The 18,609-nt window shown below is 40.1% G+C and overlaps 2 protein-coding genes across 2 annotated transcripts; one reads left to right on the top strand and one right to left on the bottom strand.

Moving 5' to 3' along the window:
- Positions 1-8,743: 8,743 nt before the first annotated feature.
- Positions 8,744-15,700, top strand: LOC120045440 (ankyrin repeat domain-containing protein 1-like). Its single transcript, XM_038990322.1, has 9 exons — positions 8,744-8,767; positions 11,672-11,821; positions 12,099-12,227; positions 12,776-12,883; positions 12,992-13,090; positions 13,268-13,366; positions 14,182-14,280; positions 14,688-14,786; positions 15,119-15,700. The coding sequence occupies exons 1-9, from the start codon at positions 8,744-8,746 to the stop codon at positions 15,236-15,238; spliced, it is 927 nt and encodes a 308-aa protein (XP_038846250.1). The 3' UTR covers positions 15,239-15,700.
- Positions 15,701-16,148: 448 nt separating this feature from the next.
- LOC120045360 (ribonuclease P protein subunit p30-like) lies at positions 16,149-18,299 on the bottom strand (the record flags this gene model as incomplete). Its single annotated transcript, XM_038990238.1, has 7 exons — positions 16,149-16,261; positions 16,488-16,567; positions 16,684-16,721; positions 16,847-16,876; positions 16,973-17,074; positions 18,074-18,163; positions 18,255-18,299. Coding segments are annotated over 7 exons (498 nt in total), but the record flags the coding sequence as incomplete, so codon positions are not given.
- Between the last annotated feature and the right edge of the window lie 310 nt (positions 18,300-18,609).

Below are 18,609 nucleotides of genomic sequence, written 5' to 3'. Positions count from 1 at the left end.
TGGTGGTTCTGGCAGCACTGCGACGGTAACATCCCCATCGTATCCTAAACAGACAGCTCAGGACCACAAACAGTCCTGCAAAGCCCCACCCTCTCCCAGAGAACACATCATCAGCCAGAGACCAAGCAACACTTTCACTTCTATGAACGTACACAGTGAGGAAAGGTCGGGGGCAGGGAATTCTTCATTAAGGAGTTGATCCCCGAACTCTATTAGTAACGGTTCTTCTCCCTAACTCTGTGATCATTCGACAGTGTCAGTGTGTCTTACCCTCCAAGTGCGATATGCCCCCAGGTCGAGTGAATCACCTTCTCCTTTAATTCACCTTTAATGCATAAAATCTTGGACATACAGGTTTGGTTAACAAACAGTTTCTCATTTGTTCTATCTAATTTATATATTTAACTTCTATGCCTATTTTTTAGCTAGAATTTTTTAATTTTAAATTAGTTTATTATCCAATAGGCCCCATCCTATCCTAGACCACAATGTACCCCTCCCCCGTTTGATACCTGGCTCTGGCCAGGTATCAACCTTACCTACTCTAAATAATGACTTAGTATATTATAACGTCCCTTTCATTTTCCACATGTCCAATTGTCCCTTGAGTTTGGGTGTCCATTCATATCTATCCTTTACCAATTATCTGTCAAGTGACTTATCTACTTTAAAATGTATCTGTGCTGCTTATATGCGTTAACCCCCTTCTGTCCTATCTTATTTCACAGCCTACCTTGCTCATTTCCTGGTCCACCCTCCCCACTCTACTCTCAAACCTTCAAGGTCTCAACAGTGCGGGGTAGACCCATCTGTCTGCCTTTTTCTAATAATAGTCAATAACAACTATGTGTTCTTTTGCAATATTAACTAAGTGTCTCACTGTTTTGACTTTATCTGAAATCATGGATTTAAAATAACAACATGTCTTATAGTGTCAATCTCTAAAGTCCTTACATAACCTTAATAAACCTATCTCTATCTTCTTATGGCCAAAACAAATGCTAACCATATAAATTCCTTTCTTTACTAATAAGCTCTCTATCACTTTTATTTCCATGCCCTATAGGCTTAAAATATCTCCTGTTCAAACCAATTCAATAATAGCCCATTCAAAACCGTCATAGCCAATGTTTAAAAACAGAATCCTGACTCCTCTGTGGTTAAAACTACAATTATGGTCAAGAGTTATAAACTCTATTATATCAATTTACCTCAAAACTAGTACTCCCAAATGACCACAATTTCATTATTCTCACTACATCCCCCCGTGATTGATCAAGTCACAGGAAAATGCAACGAAAAGAGGTCAAAAAGGTTACACCTACATTCGTGTTCCATACCATATCTAGACATACCAAAAGAACCCTTTATCTTAACAAAGTCCCTTGTCTAAATAAAACTCAGAAAGTAAAACACCTAATATTATCTTGTCTCTCGGAACACGGAAAACCCCTTAACCCAAAACGTTTACCACAAAAACAAAACCTAATAATTATGATAATACCCTTAAATCATTCGTTTTAAATTTCCCCGATGTTTCATGTACTAACCATACAACTGTGATAAACGTACACTGTCCCTTTAAAAACTCTCATGCCGCCATTCTACTCTGCGGGCCGGTCATTGTTCCCCATAATGAAAACAGATCACGTTTAGAATACGTTTACTTATTGTTCGAATTCTCTGGTGTTACCTAAACAAAAACCAATAACTTTTAGCAACTTTTGAAAAGTAACTTAAAGCTATAATGTACACATTTTCCCTCTAAATGACACAACCAATTTTCTGTAGCATAATTTAATACGGCCACACCCGGTGGGGAAAGTACAAATTTTATCCCGTTCCTCCTATAATACTCAATGCTAAATTCAAAGTTGTGGTTAAATATATGGATTTGCCAATCATTATCAAATGTTAAATATACAGGTTTAGTACTTTTATCAAATAGATTAGTATAGTTCAAATAAAGATATGCGTTTACTAGCGCTCAACCTGTGTTCAGAACGCAGCAACTAGCCAATATAATACCAAAAATGACTGTCTTATTCATGCCTCTAGGCAAAACATCTAGTTACTCCAACTAAGTTTGGCAGCAAAACTATCGTATAAGTAAAATCAACTTCTCAACTTTCTCCATTCCAAAGTGTAAACTTACCATATACTTCGCTAAATTTATATCGCATGTCAGCCAATCCATAACAATAATATCATTAGTCTGTAAATTTAACCTAAATAAGTTATTAAATGTATTCTCTCTACTCCGAATTGGTTTTAAGTTTTTCTCTGTCACCAGCATTCAAACAGGCTCCCTGTTTGCTGGGAGACCGTTGTGTGCTGCAATACTGCCATCTTCTGTCCATTCTCTGTACAGCTCTCCACCCCCAACTATTCTAAGAGTTATGAGTGTGTGAAGGAATATCACAAATAAGGGGCCAGATATCCCTAATCTCGCCCAGGGAGGGAGATATCCCGTTTCCCGGCGAGATTCCTTAGTTCGTGTGACTGGGAGTCTCCTCCACATTCTCACAAACTAAGGGATCTGAATTTGGTGTCGAATTTAGGGCACACAAGTCACCCCTGACCTCAGTCAAAATTCTGGAAGGAGTTGGTGCTGGAGTGCAATGTGTGAGGTGGTGCCAAGGTGCGCCTGATTTACCTTTGACCTGAACTGAGTGTGAAGTAACCTCCTTCACTTCATACAGTTCAGTCCACCTGGGTTCCAGCCACTTTCTCTTGTGGACTTTAACCCCCACCCAGTCACCATTTTACATTCAGTGGTGGCGTGCCTCCTGGCAGCTCCCCCTCTCGGACCTTGTGAATCTGTTTGGAGAGAGCTGCAGAAAGTTCCGTCAGTTTTTTCACATATTTACATCAAGAGCGGGCATATGACCTCCCTCTCTTGGTGGACCAGGTATGACTCTTCCAGTCTTGTTCTTTTCCCCCTGACCTGTCTTGTATCTTCTGATCTAGAAAATCGTTAAATTTTAGCTTTGGAGTATTTGGGGTCGTCATATTGTCATGTATTTTATATTTTAACTTTTATCTCTATATTTTAAATCATCTGATTAAATTTCATCACTATATTTAGACTATCTGAATATACTTAGCCCGTCACTGGTAAATACCCGTGATGAATTCTTGGAGACACGTACTCTGTCTTATCTCAGAGCTCCTCCCTCGCACACTCAGAATTGTATAGATGTTATTTATTTTACAGACGTTGTGGAATGCGCAACCAACAGATTATATCAGCACATTTAAACACATCATTTAAACATTCATTCAATATAGTCAATATTTATCACTTAAAATACTTCACATTAATCAGTATACATTCAACACTTACACATTACATTAGAGATCTCTCGAACACTCTGAACCTATTCCTTACCGATCTCAGTCGGACCGGTCTCAGCCGGACTTATTGAATAGCTATCACTTATCACTACACAATTCAAACCTACTCCTTACCGGTCTCAGCCTGGACTATTGAGTAGGTCTTATCACAACACAAATTAAGTTTATTCCTTACCGACCTCAGTCGGACCGGTCTCAGCCGGACTTAGAATAGTTACCACTTTATCATTTACCACTGTTCACTTTAACTACATCCTTCACCGAACGAATATTCGGGCTTTTGGATGAGGCTTATACACTTTAAGACTATCGGAATCCTATTTTTAACTAGCAATGTTCATCATTAAACAACATCCATTAAACAGTTGACATTTACACATCCGACCCTATTGGTACATGGAGCGTTTGTCATTAAACAATACACATTAATCAGTTGACATTTACACATCCGACCCTATTGGTACATGGAGCGTTTGTCATTAAACAATACACAGTATTCTATTCCTTACCGGACTCTGCCGGACCGGTCGCCGCCGGACTATCGGAATAGATTTCCCTACCGAATCTAATCGGACCGGTCGCCGCCGGACTTAGGACTACGACTTCCTTAATTAACCTTAACTATTCCTTACCGGACTCTGCCGGACCGGTCGCCGCCGGACTATCGGAATATCGTTCCTTACCGGACTCAGCCGGACCGGTCGCCGCCGGACTATCGGAACCCTAACACAATTTTATCCCTTACCGGACTCAGCCGGACCGGTCGCCGCCGGACTATCGGAACAAAATTATGGCCACATATGTTTACTTCACTGTCCTTCACATGTCATCTATACACATAAATTTAAACAAGAATTCTTACCCAGACTCGGTACTACTGATCGAAATTTGGAAGGACTATACGACAATATGCAAAGTTTGATTTAACAGGTCTTGCTTACCTTGTTTATGGTCGACCAGAAGATCAGTTTCCCGAGTTGAGCAGAACTGTCGTCCTCCCCCCCAAAAGATTTCACCTGTCCTCCGTGAACCGTCCTTTCACCAACTCGCCCTCTCCCACCCAAATCAACCACTCTGGACCGGGTCTCTAGACAACCATCCTCTGCTACCAAGTTTCTGTTGATAATGGGATATGGAGAAGGGCGAGCCGGTCAAGGATCGATTCAGACAAGGTGGTAAATTGTATGACAAGCGACAGTTTAATTTAAGAGTAAAGATATCTGGTACAAGCATATACGGACTCGTTCCTTTAGCTCATAGAGAACCTCCAGAAAAAGCCCAGATAACAAAGTGCATAGACATTTTATACAGCACAGAAAGTAGGTTGAGTCTGGAAGTTCTGGTCCTCTGGTTGGTTCTGGACAGGTTGTTGTCTTCTCAGATTGGTCCTGATGAGCTGGGCGTCATCCTTCTGAGTCTTGTAGCAAAAGTTCTTTGTTACCAAATGTTCAGCTAAGCAGGAGATTTTGTGTGTGCGTAGTCAGCCCTCTGTCCTAGGGTATGTGTGTGTGTGTCTTATTATCTCGTGAAATGCGGACCCAAGCACCCTTTTCTTATCAGTGTTTATGAAAGGTTTACGTCAGCCCTCTGTCCTTGGGTGTGTGTGTGGGTCTCTGTATCTGTTTATGAGTTTGTGAGAAACCCTGTTTTGAAAGAAGTTAGTTATAACAATGTAATAGCAATATGCTTGTGTTATTTTAAATGGTATTTATTACACTGGCCACTAGGAGCACCGCTTCTGGGTGAGTATTTTCATGTTTGCTTATGGCCTTATAGAGTTGGATGAGTGCGGTCGTAGTGCCAGCATCGGTATGTGGTGGTAAATAGACGGCTACCAATAATATAGATGAGAACTCTCTGGGTAGATTGTGTGGTCTACAGCTTATCATAAGGTACTCTACCTAACAGCTGGTGCGCGATGTCTAATATTACATTGCGCACCAGCTGTTATTGACAAAAAGACACACACCCCCACCCCTCGTCTTACCAGACGTAGCTTCTCTGTTCTGCCTGTGCATTGAAAATCCCTCCAGCTCTATATTATCTGTGTCGTCGTTCAGCCACGACTCGGTGAAACATAAGATATTACAGTTCTTAATGTCCCGTTGGTAGGATAATCGTAATCGTAGGTCATCAATTTTATTTTCCAATGATTGCATGTTAGCAAGTAGAATTGATGGCAATGGTAGTTTACTTGCTCACCTACGGATTCTCAAAGGCAGCCCGATCTATGTCCTCTTTTACTCTCTTTTCTTCACGCAAATGACGGGGATCTGGGCCTGTTCCCGGGAGAGCAGTATATCTTTCTCGTCGGGCTCTTAAAGGAAAAAGCTTCTTCCAGTGCGTGGTGAGTAATCCTAGTTCTGATGTTCAGAAGTTATTTTCAGTCATAAGAGACGGTAGCAGCAACACAACATACATTTTAAAATAAATTACAAACAACGCAAACAAAATAGCACAATTGGTTACGGACATGTAAAACGGTCATGTCATCCTCTTCGGCGTCATCTTAAGAGGCAGGTTACCTTAGTGTTCTTGGGCACAGGGACTATGGTGGTCTGCTTGAAACATGTTGGTATTACAGACTCAGACAGGGAGAGGTTGAAAATGTCAGTGAAGACACTTTCCAGTTGGTCAGCGCATGCTCGGAGTACACATCCTGGTAATCCATCTGGTCCTGCGGCCTTGTGAATGTTGACCTGTTTAAAGGTCTTACTCACATCGGTAGCGGAGAGCGTGCTCATACAGTTGTCCGGAACAGCTGATGCTCTCAAGCATGTTTCAGTGTTACTTGCCTCGAAGCGAGCATAGAAGTTATTTAGCTCGTCTGGTAGGTTCGTGTCACTGTGTATAGAGTAAAGGTGGTCTACAGTTTTTTTCCTTCTGGTTGCACATTTAACATGCTGGTAGAAATTAGGTCAAATTGATTTAAGTTTCCCTGCATTAAAGTCCCCGGCCACTAGGAGCGCCGCCTCTGAATGAGCGTTTTCCTATTTGCTTATGGTGGTATACAGCTCATTGAGTGTGGTCTTAGTGCCAGCATCGGTCTGTGGTGGTATGTAGACAGCTACAAAAAATACAGATAAACTCTCTAGGTAGATAGTGTGGTCTACAGTTTATCATGAGATACTCTACCTCAGGCGAACAAAACCTCGAGACTTCCTTAGATATCGTGCACCAGTTGTTGTTTACAAATATACATAGACCGTCACCCCTTGTCTTACCAGAGGCTGCTGTTCTATCCTGCCGATACAGTGTATAACCCGCCAGCTGAATGTTATTCATTTACATTTACGACCCCTTATTCATGTCGTCTTTCAGCCACGACTTGGTGAAACATAAGATATTATAGTTTTTAATGTCCCATTGGTGGGATATACGTGCTTTTAGTTTGTCCAATTTATTATCCAGCGATTGTACATTGGCCAATAGGACCGATGGCAAAGGCAGATTAGCCACTTGTTGGTGGATCCTCAACAAGGCACCCCAATCTCCTTCCGCGATACCTCTTCCGTCTCTTTCTCCTGCAAATGACCGGGATGAGAGCCTGTTTGGGTGTCTGGAGTACATCCCTCTCATTAAATTATTTGTCCAATTTAAGGTGAATAATCGCTGTTCTGATGTCCAAAAGCTCTTTTCGGTCATACGAGACGGTAGCAGCAACATTATGTACAAAACAATTTACAAACAATGCGAAAAAACTAACAAAATAGCATGGTTGGTTAAGAGCCAATAAAACGGCAGCCATCCTCTCCGGCGCCATTAAAACAACATGCATTTCTTAAGTTACACACAACATACAACACAACTCCATGGCATCATCAAACCACATTCACATGTCCAGACTCCAGAGTAATTTAAAATGTGTGCTGTGCCTCAGATTAAACAAAACTGAAACCTCTAGGTGAATCTCAATGCTTTCCTCAAGCATTGTTTGAATTCTATGTGCAATCAATCCTACTTATTCAACAGTCCCTGAAATTTGATGAAGATAGCACGGAACAAACTCTGTTTTATGTCAAGGTGGGTGGTGGGTGATCTGACATACCTGGCCCTCTCTTAAAGGCACAGAGCAGATGGTATAACCAGTTAAAGGGTCAAGGAATGAGAGGTATTGATATGCAAAGAGACTGGCCCTTCAGCCGTGTTGCATTACAGATTTAGTTTTACAAGAATCCACGTGATACTCTGAGGGGAGGAAAGATGTGCAAGGAGGTAGAAGTTCACCCCTGATCCCTGTGCTGGTGGTCTTTTTATGTCTGCCATATTATTTATAGTTTTATTGTCCTATTCAACATTCCCTATCCAAAAAGTATGCCAACCATGCCAGAGATAGGATTGCCACTTCAGCTAGAGTTTAAAGAACATTACCTCATGATAAAGTAATATTTATTGGACAATGTCAGACTTTTCATGTCTGAAAACCTACTTCTGGACTAAAACCTTTTTCAATGGAGATTTTATATTTAAATTGCTTTTTAGTCCAGGCTTCATCTGAGTCTGGGGAACCAGCCCTGTCATCCTAAATCCCATTACCACTATGCTGTACGTGTTTAAACTGGAAGACAGAGCACAGTCTTTATTGATTTAAAAACAACCAAACCTTTAAAATAATTCATTAAATAATTCATAAAATTGCTAACTTTTTTAAACTAGAAACTCTATTTGCTGCAGTCTCCGAGCACGAGACCTAACAAACTAACCTGCATAAATAGGTTGAATATTTGTTTATTTCTTTTGTATTTATTAAAAAGAATTAAGCTTTCGGGTCAAGGGTTTTGTTTCTGTTCTGCTTGCTTGTTATTCCACTCATGCCGTGGCTCATGACAACACTTTTACAACTTGACAACATGAAAATATCTTGTTCACTTGTATGTTGTTCTGAAACTGTATCTCAGTCCTTATGTACGTCGATGTCCTGTCACCCATTTATGTTGATAGCTCACTCCTGCCCGGTTTACATCTTCAACTACCATCAGATAAACATTTTCAAGGAGTGACTTTTTGCTGTAACAAAAGAAAGTATGACACTGTATTAAAAAAGTTTATAAAATTAAAGAAAATTAACAAAAACACTAAGTGGAGATTAAAGATGAGAAATGCAAAAAAAAACATAACTTGCCAAATGAGGATGGAGGTAAGCAGGAGTGACGTATCTCACGGTCGTTCCAGTGTTAGAGGTAAGTGATGAGGGAGGGATGTGATTGGCTGGATGTAGCAGACAGGCTGTAAAGCAATGTTTTCAAGAGGGCCAACCTCCCCACAGGAGTAAGATTTTGAGCTGACAGCACAAGAGATCATATCCCCCTCACCTGTCAATACAGGGCTGAACTGAGAAACTATACCAGCAGGTAGAGAGAGACCTTTGCAGGGACAACTTGAGGCCATGGATCCTGCCACTGCAGAAAATGTAAATATACTGTATTCATATAATCAAACAACTTAATCAAACAACTTTGACAATAATGATGTGCAATGTTGGTTGATGATACAATGACAAAATGTTGCTTTACAGCCTGTCAAATCAACCAGCATTGCTGTAAAGGTTCTTAACAGTAGCTGTGAGGGGTTTGGTACAAACATGGATTATAATATCTACTGTATACCAACTGTAATCAAATATGGATACTGATAATATCCATGGCACTACTTGAATGTTGATCTTTAAGCTTTTGGATGTTTTTTATATTTGCCTTTCAGTGTTTGTGGGTCTTTTTTTTTTCTTTTTCTAGCCTGGTCAAATTGAATGGTGAACTCCGAGATCAGGCTGGTTTCACCAGGCTAGTTTTATTTTCATCAGCACGTGTTTAATTATACTACAAATACTGCGCAAATATTTGTGAAGTTATTATTATAATAGTAATCCAATTGGTTTGTGTTACATATTTAAAGTTTTCATTGTGATGTATGGTAGGATTAATGATCACTTGATCAGAGAGCAATTGAGATGCAACCATGTCCGCCCACTGCGCTGTAAACACGTGCAGTTCATGGTATTACATCAACAGGATAGACTATTCAAGTTCCAATCGATGTGAATCAAACAGGCACTTAGATACAAAACAAGAACAGGTGGAGATTCTAAAATGTTCCCAATCATGGAATCTCACTTCAGTGAAAAGTGAAATAACTATTAGGCGTACTGCACAAAGTTTTAAGAAAGAAAACTGAGAGTATCTTTGGGAGCAGGTATCGCAACTATTTTTAAAAAAGAGGCTGAAGTGCTGTTTGTCCTTTAGAATGAATAGGATCTTTAAGAGGCATGCTAGCCCCTGGTATGGTCTTTACAGACATCGTCAAAGTCCTAATAAAGTAGTCTCTTCTATGTCAGGGCGAGAGACACATTTTACATGTAGATGTAATGGTTACATCTTAATGTTCTGTGTCACCGAGACATATTCTTAGTAGAATTGAGACATGCCCGAATACTGCGCCACCCACATTGCTAAAGATAACATTTATGGTGCTATTTATCAATTGGACATGGGAATAAGGTAATTGTGACAGGCTGGATTAGTCCGGTGTAACCATTAAAAATGAGCTATGTTTCACTTGTTCATTTTGAGCTCTACAGATTAGTGTGTGCTTGTAAAAATACGACAGCTGTTAAACACGTAGCCCATCCATGTGACTCAGTAGAAAGATGAACAAATGACCTCGACTAACCTGTACCCCCGCACATTGACTCAGGTACCTCCTGTATATAGCTTCGTTATTGTTATTTTATTGTGTTACTTATATATTTTTATGCCTTTAGTTTATTTAGTAAATATATTCTTAACTCTATTTTCTTAAATCTGCATTGTTGGTTAAGGGCTTGTAAGTAAGCATTTCACGGTAAGGTTGTATTCGTTGTATTCGGAGCATGTGACAAATAACATTTGATTTGATTTATCACAGGCTCCATTAAAAATTGTTTCAGGGCAGGAGGCTGCTGAGGGGAGAACGGCTCATAATAATGGCCGGAACTGAGCAAATGGAATGGTATCAACCACATGGAAATCATCTATTTGATACCATTCCATCTATTCCGCTCCAGTCATTACCACAAGCCCATTGTCCCCAATTAAGGTGCCACCAACCTCCTGTGAGTTTCAGGTAGTAATCATTTTATTGACCAGTGTAAGTAATGCAATGGTACAGAAATCCAATAAGATAAAAACGACACAGAAAATGCAGACCGTCCGTCCGTCAGTCAGTAGACCCACTGAGAAACAAACAACTACTCATATCAGTCTGTACATAATATGTCATGGGGTAGTAGAACACAGAACACAAGTCATTGATTTGTATAAATAGATGTTTGGATGCTGTAAGCCTACTAAGTCATCCCTTCCTGTCCTGTCTGTGTCGTAGCTGAGGGTTGTAGTTACAGTATGTTCTATGTGGCAGATGCTACTGGGCCCGGGGCCAGCTGTTGGTGGGAACTGTAAGAGGGGGGAGTGGAAGGCCATTACATGACTGGAGCCTTTGGTCACCGTGCATGGCGGCATGTAGTCATAGAGTTGGTTACGCAATTCAGGTTTCACTTCCATTCCTGGTACTGACTGACAGAGGCGATGGCAGCCAAAGGCATCCGACTCAGTCCCATGGCTTTCTCAACTCACCCCTTCCTTCTCCCAAACGTGCCAGCCGGGCCGTGACAGGAAACCTTGCCCTGTGGCGGAGCCAGGCGAGACACCCGGGTTAGAACATGATCTCATTGCTTGCCGGCTTCAAACACATATAAGATGTTGAACTGAGGCCTGCAAACGTAGAACACAGACAGTTGACACTGACCATTGACTGGGGATTTGAGCTGATGGGTATTCAAAGAGTGGGTCTTTTATGTCTTTTTCAAATCAAATCAAATTTTATTCGTCACATACACATATTTAGCAGATGTTATTGCAGGTGTAGTGAAATGCTTGTGTTCCTAGCTCCAACAGTGGAGTGGTATGTAACAATTCCTCTGACAATTTTTCGAAAGCTATCGGCTTTCGTTCCACTGGATTTTTATAGTGATCCACAGAATGACCACAGTAGCAAAGAATTTAGGGTTAGAGTCTGCAATTAGGATTTCGGATGTTGGACTGTGTTCATGACGCTGAGCTGCAACCTCAACAACTCTGAGAGGAATATTAACTTCTACAGTAACAGTTTGAGAACGATAATCACATGAAGACTGAAATTCTCTGTGAAAAGCCTTCTTACACCTGCTGTTGGATGTATTCTACTCACTCCCTCTATCACAGATGCCAATGGGCATGGGGTCACAGGACACAGGATTGTCTCAGTTGCTCACATATTCCTAATACAGTGTTTTCTATTCAAGGTTACCGCCAAAAAATGCGAGGGCAACGAGCCTGGAGAAGAGGAGTATTCAGAGGGAGAATACGAGACATCAGTTAACCAGGAGAAACAAGATGACCTGCGATCTCACAAGGACAGCCTGGCTAACACGGATGTCCCCTTGAATTTAAATGTAAGTCGAATACTATCGTAGCAGCCTTAGTGCAATGCCAGCGACCTTGTTAAGAGGTTCAGCCCTAATGAGGTATGTTTATGTGTTGAATTGACAGACATAAGGTTGCGGTTTGAATCTTGGTTGGGCAACCCTGTGAATTTGCTACAGTGGTTTTGGCACAAAAAGAGTAATCATAAAGATCATGGTACCAAGTACTAAATCCTCAATTGCGAAGCAACTTCATAGGAGGGCAAGATGTATAACATCTCTCTACTTTAAATGTTTGATTCTGCAGGTAGACAAATCTGGACATCTGAGGTTAGAGACAATTGATGACCTCCAGAATATTCTGCAACTGAGGAAGTCAAGAAAGAGAGCGAGAAGAGTACAAGTTTGCAAGCCACCACCCCCACCAGAGACTGTGGTAAGACAGGCCTAGTAGCTGAGTAGGATGACGTTAACCATTTGCACATCATTACAACACTGTATATATGCATAATATTACATTTGTAATGTCTTTATTCTTTTGGAACTTCTGTCAGTGTAATGTTTGTTCATTTTTATTGTTTATTTCACTTCTGTATATTATCTACTTCACTTGCTTTGGCAATGTTAAAATATGTTTCCCATGCCAATAAAGCCCCTTGAATTGAATTGATAAAGAATCTAATTTGAGATTTAAGAATAGAGGCAATTAATAAGATTTGACCCTTCATAAGATAACTGATAACTACTAAGTAACTGCTACGTTCAGGGGTGGACAGGGACCAGAAATTGGCCCTGGCATTTCAAACACACTGGCCCATTTTTTCCTTGAGGCACCCATTATTAGTGAAATAATTATAATTTTGCGCAAAAAAAACCCCCAACAAGTTAGACAGGCCCACTGGGCTAAAAATGGACTAGCCCATCTGGCATTTCTGACAGTCTGCCCATGGCTACATTCAGCTGAATCACCATCTCTCCTTGCAGCCTTATTATGTGAATGAGGAAGATTTCTTCAAGGCCTGCGAGGAGAACAAACTGCCATTGATCGAGAGGTATCTGGAAAAATCGGGAGATATCAACGCTTGTGACAATGTGAGTGTTTAGACAACACCGACTAAGCTGAAGTTTGCCAATGCACCTCAGCTCAGCTGTGTCATCGTGTGTAGTGTGTTGTAATGCAATATCCTCCTTCCTTTACAGTTCAGACGCACAGGCCTGCACAGAGCTTGCATGCAGGGACACGTGGATGTTGTGAAGAGGCTACTGGAGGCTGGAGCTTCAATTGAGTACAAAGACAAGGTACTTTAATGGAAAAGCTAAAAATAACTGCAGTTCCACGGGTGGCAAGCTCTGGGCAATATATTGCACAGTCTTTGATCCTTTACTGTAAAATCAGTTGGTGTTGATGAGAAAGGAACAGAGAAAAACAAGGTGAATTTTTCTATAATGTATAATCCCATTGGTTGCCTTCATTAGCTGGATGCTACTGCTGTCCACTCTGCCTGCCGAGGAGGAAGCATGTCTGTGTTACAACTGCTGCTCAACCAAGACGGCAGCTTCTCTGCCAGGGATAAGGTAAGACTACAGAACACAAAGCTAACATGCCACTGTGGGTCAGAACACGCACAAATATGACTAAATGCATCAGGGCCAATATAATCTCTCATGACAAACCTGTGTCACGAACCGGCTCAAAGCCCGTAACAAAAGGGAGACAACGTGGAGAAAAGGAGTAACAAAATATATATTTATTAACTAAAGTAACTAAGTATAATATACCATGGTGTGTGTAATCAGTAATCAGTAGTGTAAGTGAATGTTTTGCATGCATGAATGTGATAATGCAGGGTGTTGAAAGATGCTAAAACAAACAACCAAAAAACCACCAAGAAACACAAACAAATCTTATCAAGGTGTCTGCCTGGAGAGAGTCTCCTCCATGAATGGGGAAGTGGTGCATTTATCCTATGACAGTGGGCCCAGGTGTTTCCCATGTAGCTGACGACCCTCCCAACTCCGCCCACCGGCATCCTAATAAGGAAACAAGAACAAAGAGAGAATACGGCAGACAGAGTGGGAGGGTCGTCACACCTGGAACTGAGATTAGGTTCAATGTGATTTATCCTTACAGATCTTAATTTGAGCCAGTTTGTTACAGCTGGAAAATAATGTGGATTATAATTCATTTACATTTTTGTAGGGGTTGATACATTTTCCGGAAGAGAAAATGAAGTCTGAAATGTCAAAGTGGAAAATAGAAACTTCAGAAGCCTTTAAACCTTAAACACACTACAAGTTTGACATTTCCTGGATTGCAGGAAAGTTATCCTGCAACAGGGTGTTCAAATGAAGATCTTACATTTGTAAATGTTTCTTTGTTCATTCATTAGCTCCACAGCACTCCCCTTCATGTTGCAGTGAGAACCGGTCACTATGAATGTGCTGAACAACTAGTCCACTGTGGAGCTGACGTCAATGCCAAAGACAGGGTGAGCTATTCTCATTCAGTGTGGGAATTCATTTGCTCCGATATATATACCTTAGAATCTAATCAGAATTATAAACTGGGTGGTTCAAGCCATGAATGCTGATTGGCTGACAGCCGTGGTATAGTCGACCGTATACCATGGGTATGACACAAAAATATGTGTACTGTTCTAATTACATTGGTAACCAGTTTATAATAGCAATAAGGCACCTTGGGGGTTTGTGGTATATTGCCAATATACCACGGGTAAGGGCTATATCCAGGCACTCTGTGTTGTGCATAAGAACATCCCTTAGCTGTGATATATCGGCAATATACCACACCTCCCCGGGCTTTGTTGCTTAACTAAGTATGAAACACCAATGTAATGGGTCTTTAACTTTGGTTTTGTTTATTTTTTTTACACAGGAAGGAGATACTCCCATGCACGATGCAGTGAGACTGAACAGATTCAAAATCATCCAACTACTCCTGCTTCATGGAGCCAATCCAAAACTCAAGAATTGTGTAAGTACTTTACTAACATTGACAGCAAACTTGTAACTTCAATCTATAATGTAGTATAGAATGTGGTATTTTGTTTGAAAAATACAATGAAAAATTTGCTTGTAAGGCTTACTTACATGTATTCAGAGAATCATACTAGTGATAGCAAAAGGTGACAGGATTTATCCATGAACACAGTGCCATCTTGTGGTGATGAGTAAGATTTAATCTGAGATCAGAAGAAATACATCCAATATCAAATCACAAGAAAACATCAGTCAAAAGTTATTGCTGTAACATACCACTAACTACTATTGAGATAATGAATACATCTTTGTTTTTCTCCAACACAGGTGGGAAAGTCACCATTAGAAAGCACTCTGGAGTGGCAGAGTGGGGCTAAATCGATTCTCAGCAACTTCAAGGATGATGTAAAAACTCCAGTCAAGTCAAGTAGAGTCCTGTTCAGTTAAATTACATTTTATACAGGTCGCAACTCACTCAGAATGAGTAGATAACAGCGAAAGATAGCCCAGTTCCTTTGTGCAGAGTAGTTGTCAAAGTGATTATTTATCTGTTGATTAAAGACATACAGCCTCCAAGGTTTCATCATAGATGAAGAGGCGAAGGGAGAGGATTTACTCAGCCCACAATCTGTCTGCGTGAGATAAGCCCTCTCCATTGTTAGAGCGGTCATGCGACTATCTTGTCAATAGATCATCTTTGGTTTAATTTACGCTAGGCTGACTTCAAGGACCGGAGTCAATTTTTGTGAACTAGCAGAGGTTTGGTCTGGAACTTTGAGATAACTGCATTTGCTCCCAAGGATGTTTGTTTCTTTATAGGCAGCTTATTGGAAGTCTGAAATGCTCAAGGTTGACAAATAAACTATGGGGGGAAAGAGAAAGTTCAACGTTTGGAAAATGTGACTTGCCTTATGACATCAGCATGACTATAGTATACATTCACATTTGAGAAATAAATGACTTTGAATTGATACATTCTTCATTTGTCTTTAATGTAAAAAGAAAAAACAATACTGTTCCGCAGAAAGCAAGCCTGTGGCTTCAACCTGGTTTTGTGGTAGTCAGTGAGAATACAGGATTTGAAAATGCTTGTGTAGTATATTAATACACTTCCTGAAGTATGTTTTTGTATTTACATGTTTACCTGTAAATGTATTAAATAGACAGCACTGCCTTTGCTATCTGAATTTGATTATTTTGTCTAAAACGAACAAGCATCATCATAGTTGCTGATCCATGACATACTATATAACCACTGACCATTAGAAAACAGTCACATTAACACAAATAAGGATATTCATAAAAGGGCATTTACATAAACACATTCTCTATTCATCCAAAAGTATTTTACTTTCTACTATGCAGTCTCAATCTTAGCCCTCTTTGATGCTGGAACATCCTCCTGTCTCTCAGTCAATGGCTGGTCTTTCTTCATAGTGTGTACAATACCCAAGGCAGTCTTTCTTGTTTCTGTAATGACAACACAGTACATTAATTGGTTTTCCTGTGCCACAAATTCTGCTTTGAGACTGATAAACATGTAATAAATATAGTTTAATGACAGTGTTACATGATAAATTACAAAAAGAACATTCCATAGATGGTTAAACGGGACAGTGAGTTGCCCAAGTGAAGATAACATTTGTGATTTGACAACGTATTCAATTGATCGACCAATAAACAGCAGCCTATTCACCTCCATGTAAGTGGACAGAGCGACAGTTGGTGGAGATTGCAGATTTTCCATCTCCTTCGGACAGGCCAAAAAGTAGGCCTCTGGGCTTCATTCAGGACAACAGCACTGACACAGGTTGGCCTCATCACACCTGCATAAGTCTGCACTCTATTCTAGTAGCCTACATCAAGTACTGTAGAAGGTAATGTAAGGATACAAGTTGCCAATGTCGTAGGGTCCTCTCAACTCAAGGGGCTGAACAAGGAGGGACAAAAAACACATTTACATTAGTAAGGTTCATTTCAGGATGATGTTAACATGCTCAAGGTTCATATGATTGTCATCTAAGAGGGTAAGACAATATCTAATTTCTATCTTACCTTTTCTGCCCCACTCGTCACAATTACATTCTATTTGAAAGAAAACATTGCGGTTACACGCACCGCTTGAAAATGGCAGGTGGATTAACAGGTGAACAATGAACCGCGATGGGTGTATTTGTTTACCTTTCCTTTGCACATCTCCACGAGACTGATGGAATTTGCGATGGTGGAGTCTCGGATTGCAGGTGCGTAACTTATTTCAAAGAACACACCTCTTTCAATTGCCTGACAAGAATAAGTTACATCACTTTTACTATATATTTTTTTTAAAAGGTATCCACTCCAACCAAAAGAAACAAGACGTAAGTGAGTCACCAAATAAGTTGTTAATTCAAATACTGACAAGTGCCTTGCAAAAGTATTCAGACCCCTTGGATACATAAAATACTCTAATGTCAAAGTGGAAGAACATGTATATGATATAACTAAAATATAGTTGTTGCATACATGTTAGAAACACTTTTGGCATCGATTACAGCTGTCTTCTTGGGTAAGTCTATAAGAACTTTTCACACCTGGACTGTGCAATATTTGTCCATTATTATTTTCATAATTCTCCCAGTCCCTGGTGTAAAGCAGACAACCAGGTTGTCCTCTGGGATTTTGCATGTCCTTAACGCCACCCCGTTTCTTTTTATCCTGGAAAAACTCCCCAATAGTTTCCAATGTCATGCATACCCATACCATGATGTAGCCACCACCATGCTTGAAAATGAGGCAGTTACTCAGTGATGTGTTGGATTTGCCACAAACGGAAGGCCTTGCATTCAGGCCAAAAAGTGTATTCCTTTGCAATATAACCTTAGTGCCCTTCTTCATGAGTCTTTTGAAAAGCTTCCTGGTCTTTGTAATTGAATCTGTGCTTGAAATTCAATACTTGACTGATGTATTTATTGGGGGACAGAGGAAGGGTTAGTCATTCAAAAATCATGTCAACCCCTATTAGAGTCCATGTAACTTAATGTGATTTTTTTTAAGCCACATTTTTATTCCTGAACTAATTTAGGCTAGCCTAAACAAAGGTGATGAATACTGACGCAACGACTATATTGTAGTTATGAATTTTTATCTAAAAAAATAAATAATTCCACTGACAGTACTTTGTGTGTAGATTGTTGACAAAAAAAACTAAAAAAACATCAATTTTAATCCCACTGTAAAAATAAAATGTGAAGAAAACCAAGGGGTGTGAATAATTTTGCAAGGCACTGTATACATACTTACCCCATTTACTGGAGATCTTTTGAAAAAGAAGGGTTGTTTTTCTGTCACTGCTACACAGATGACGTCAACATCGAATGTCATGCAAGCTGCCTATTGAAACAAGTAGAACACCAAAATGAGCAGAAGGTCATCCTAACATACATTGTCAGTAGTAGATAATGATGCTGAAAAATGTACTTACATGAAACAACTTCTCTGTTTTAGGATAGACAGCCACTAAGTCATAGGCTTAGACCGGCCAGGTTGTTTGGAACCAGGTCGAGAGGACTGTAGATCAATGTTTGTGTGAATAAAAATACACAGTACGTGAGTTATTATAGTATTTCAACGTTTTTATAATTATAGCCAACGCGTTATGTCGTCTTTCCAGTGACGCAACGTTAGTTAGTTAGCTTAGCTAACGGCTAGCCTTTAGCTAGCTTATTCAAATTTTATTTGTCACATACACGTTTAGCAGATGTTATTGCGGGTGTAGCGAAATGCTTGTATCAAAGAGTAAAGGACATAATAAACAATGTGAAATGTCTGTCTTTTAG

Source organism: Salvelinus namaycush, chromosome 4 (genome assembly GCF_016432855.1).
Source record: "Salvelinus namaycush isolate Seneca chromosome 4, SaNama_1.0, whole genome shotgun sequence".
Taxonomy (NCBI): Eukaryota; Metazoa; Chordata; class Actinopteri; order Salmoniformes; family Salmonidae; genus Salvelinus; species Salvelinus namaycush.
The sequence above is the reverse complement of the archived record's forward strand: the minus strand, read 5'-3'. Positions and strand labels throughout refer to the sequence as shown.

Bases quoted from the DNA above. Each gene is read 5' to 3' on its own strand.
- LOC120045440 (XM_038990322.1), top strand. From the start codon at position 8,744: ATGGATCCTGCCACTGCAGAAAAT. The intron at 11,822-12,098 runs GTAAGTCGAATA...TTGATTCTGCAG, and splicing joins ATGTCCCCTTGAATTTAAAT to GTAGACAAATCTGGACATCT. The intron at 14,281-14,687 runs GTGAGCTATTCT...TTTTTTACACAG, and splicing joins ACGTCAATGCCAAAGACAGG to GAAGGAGATACTCCCATGCA.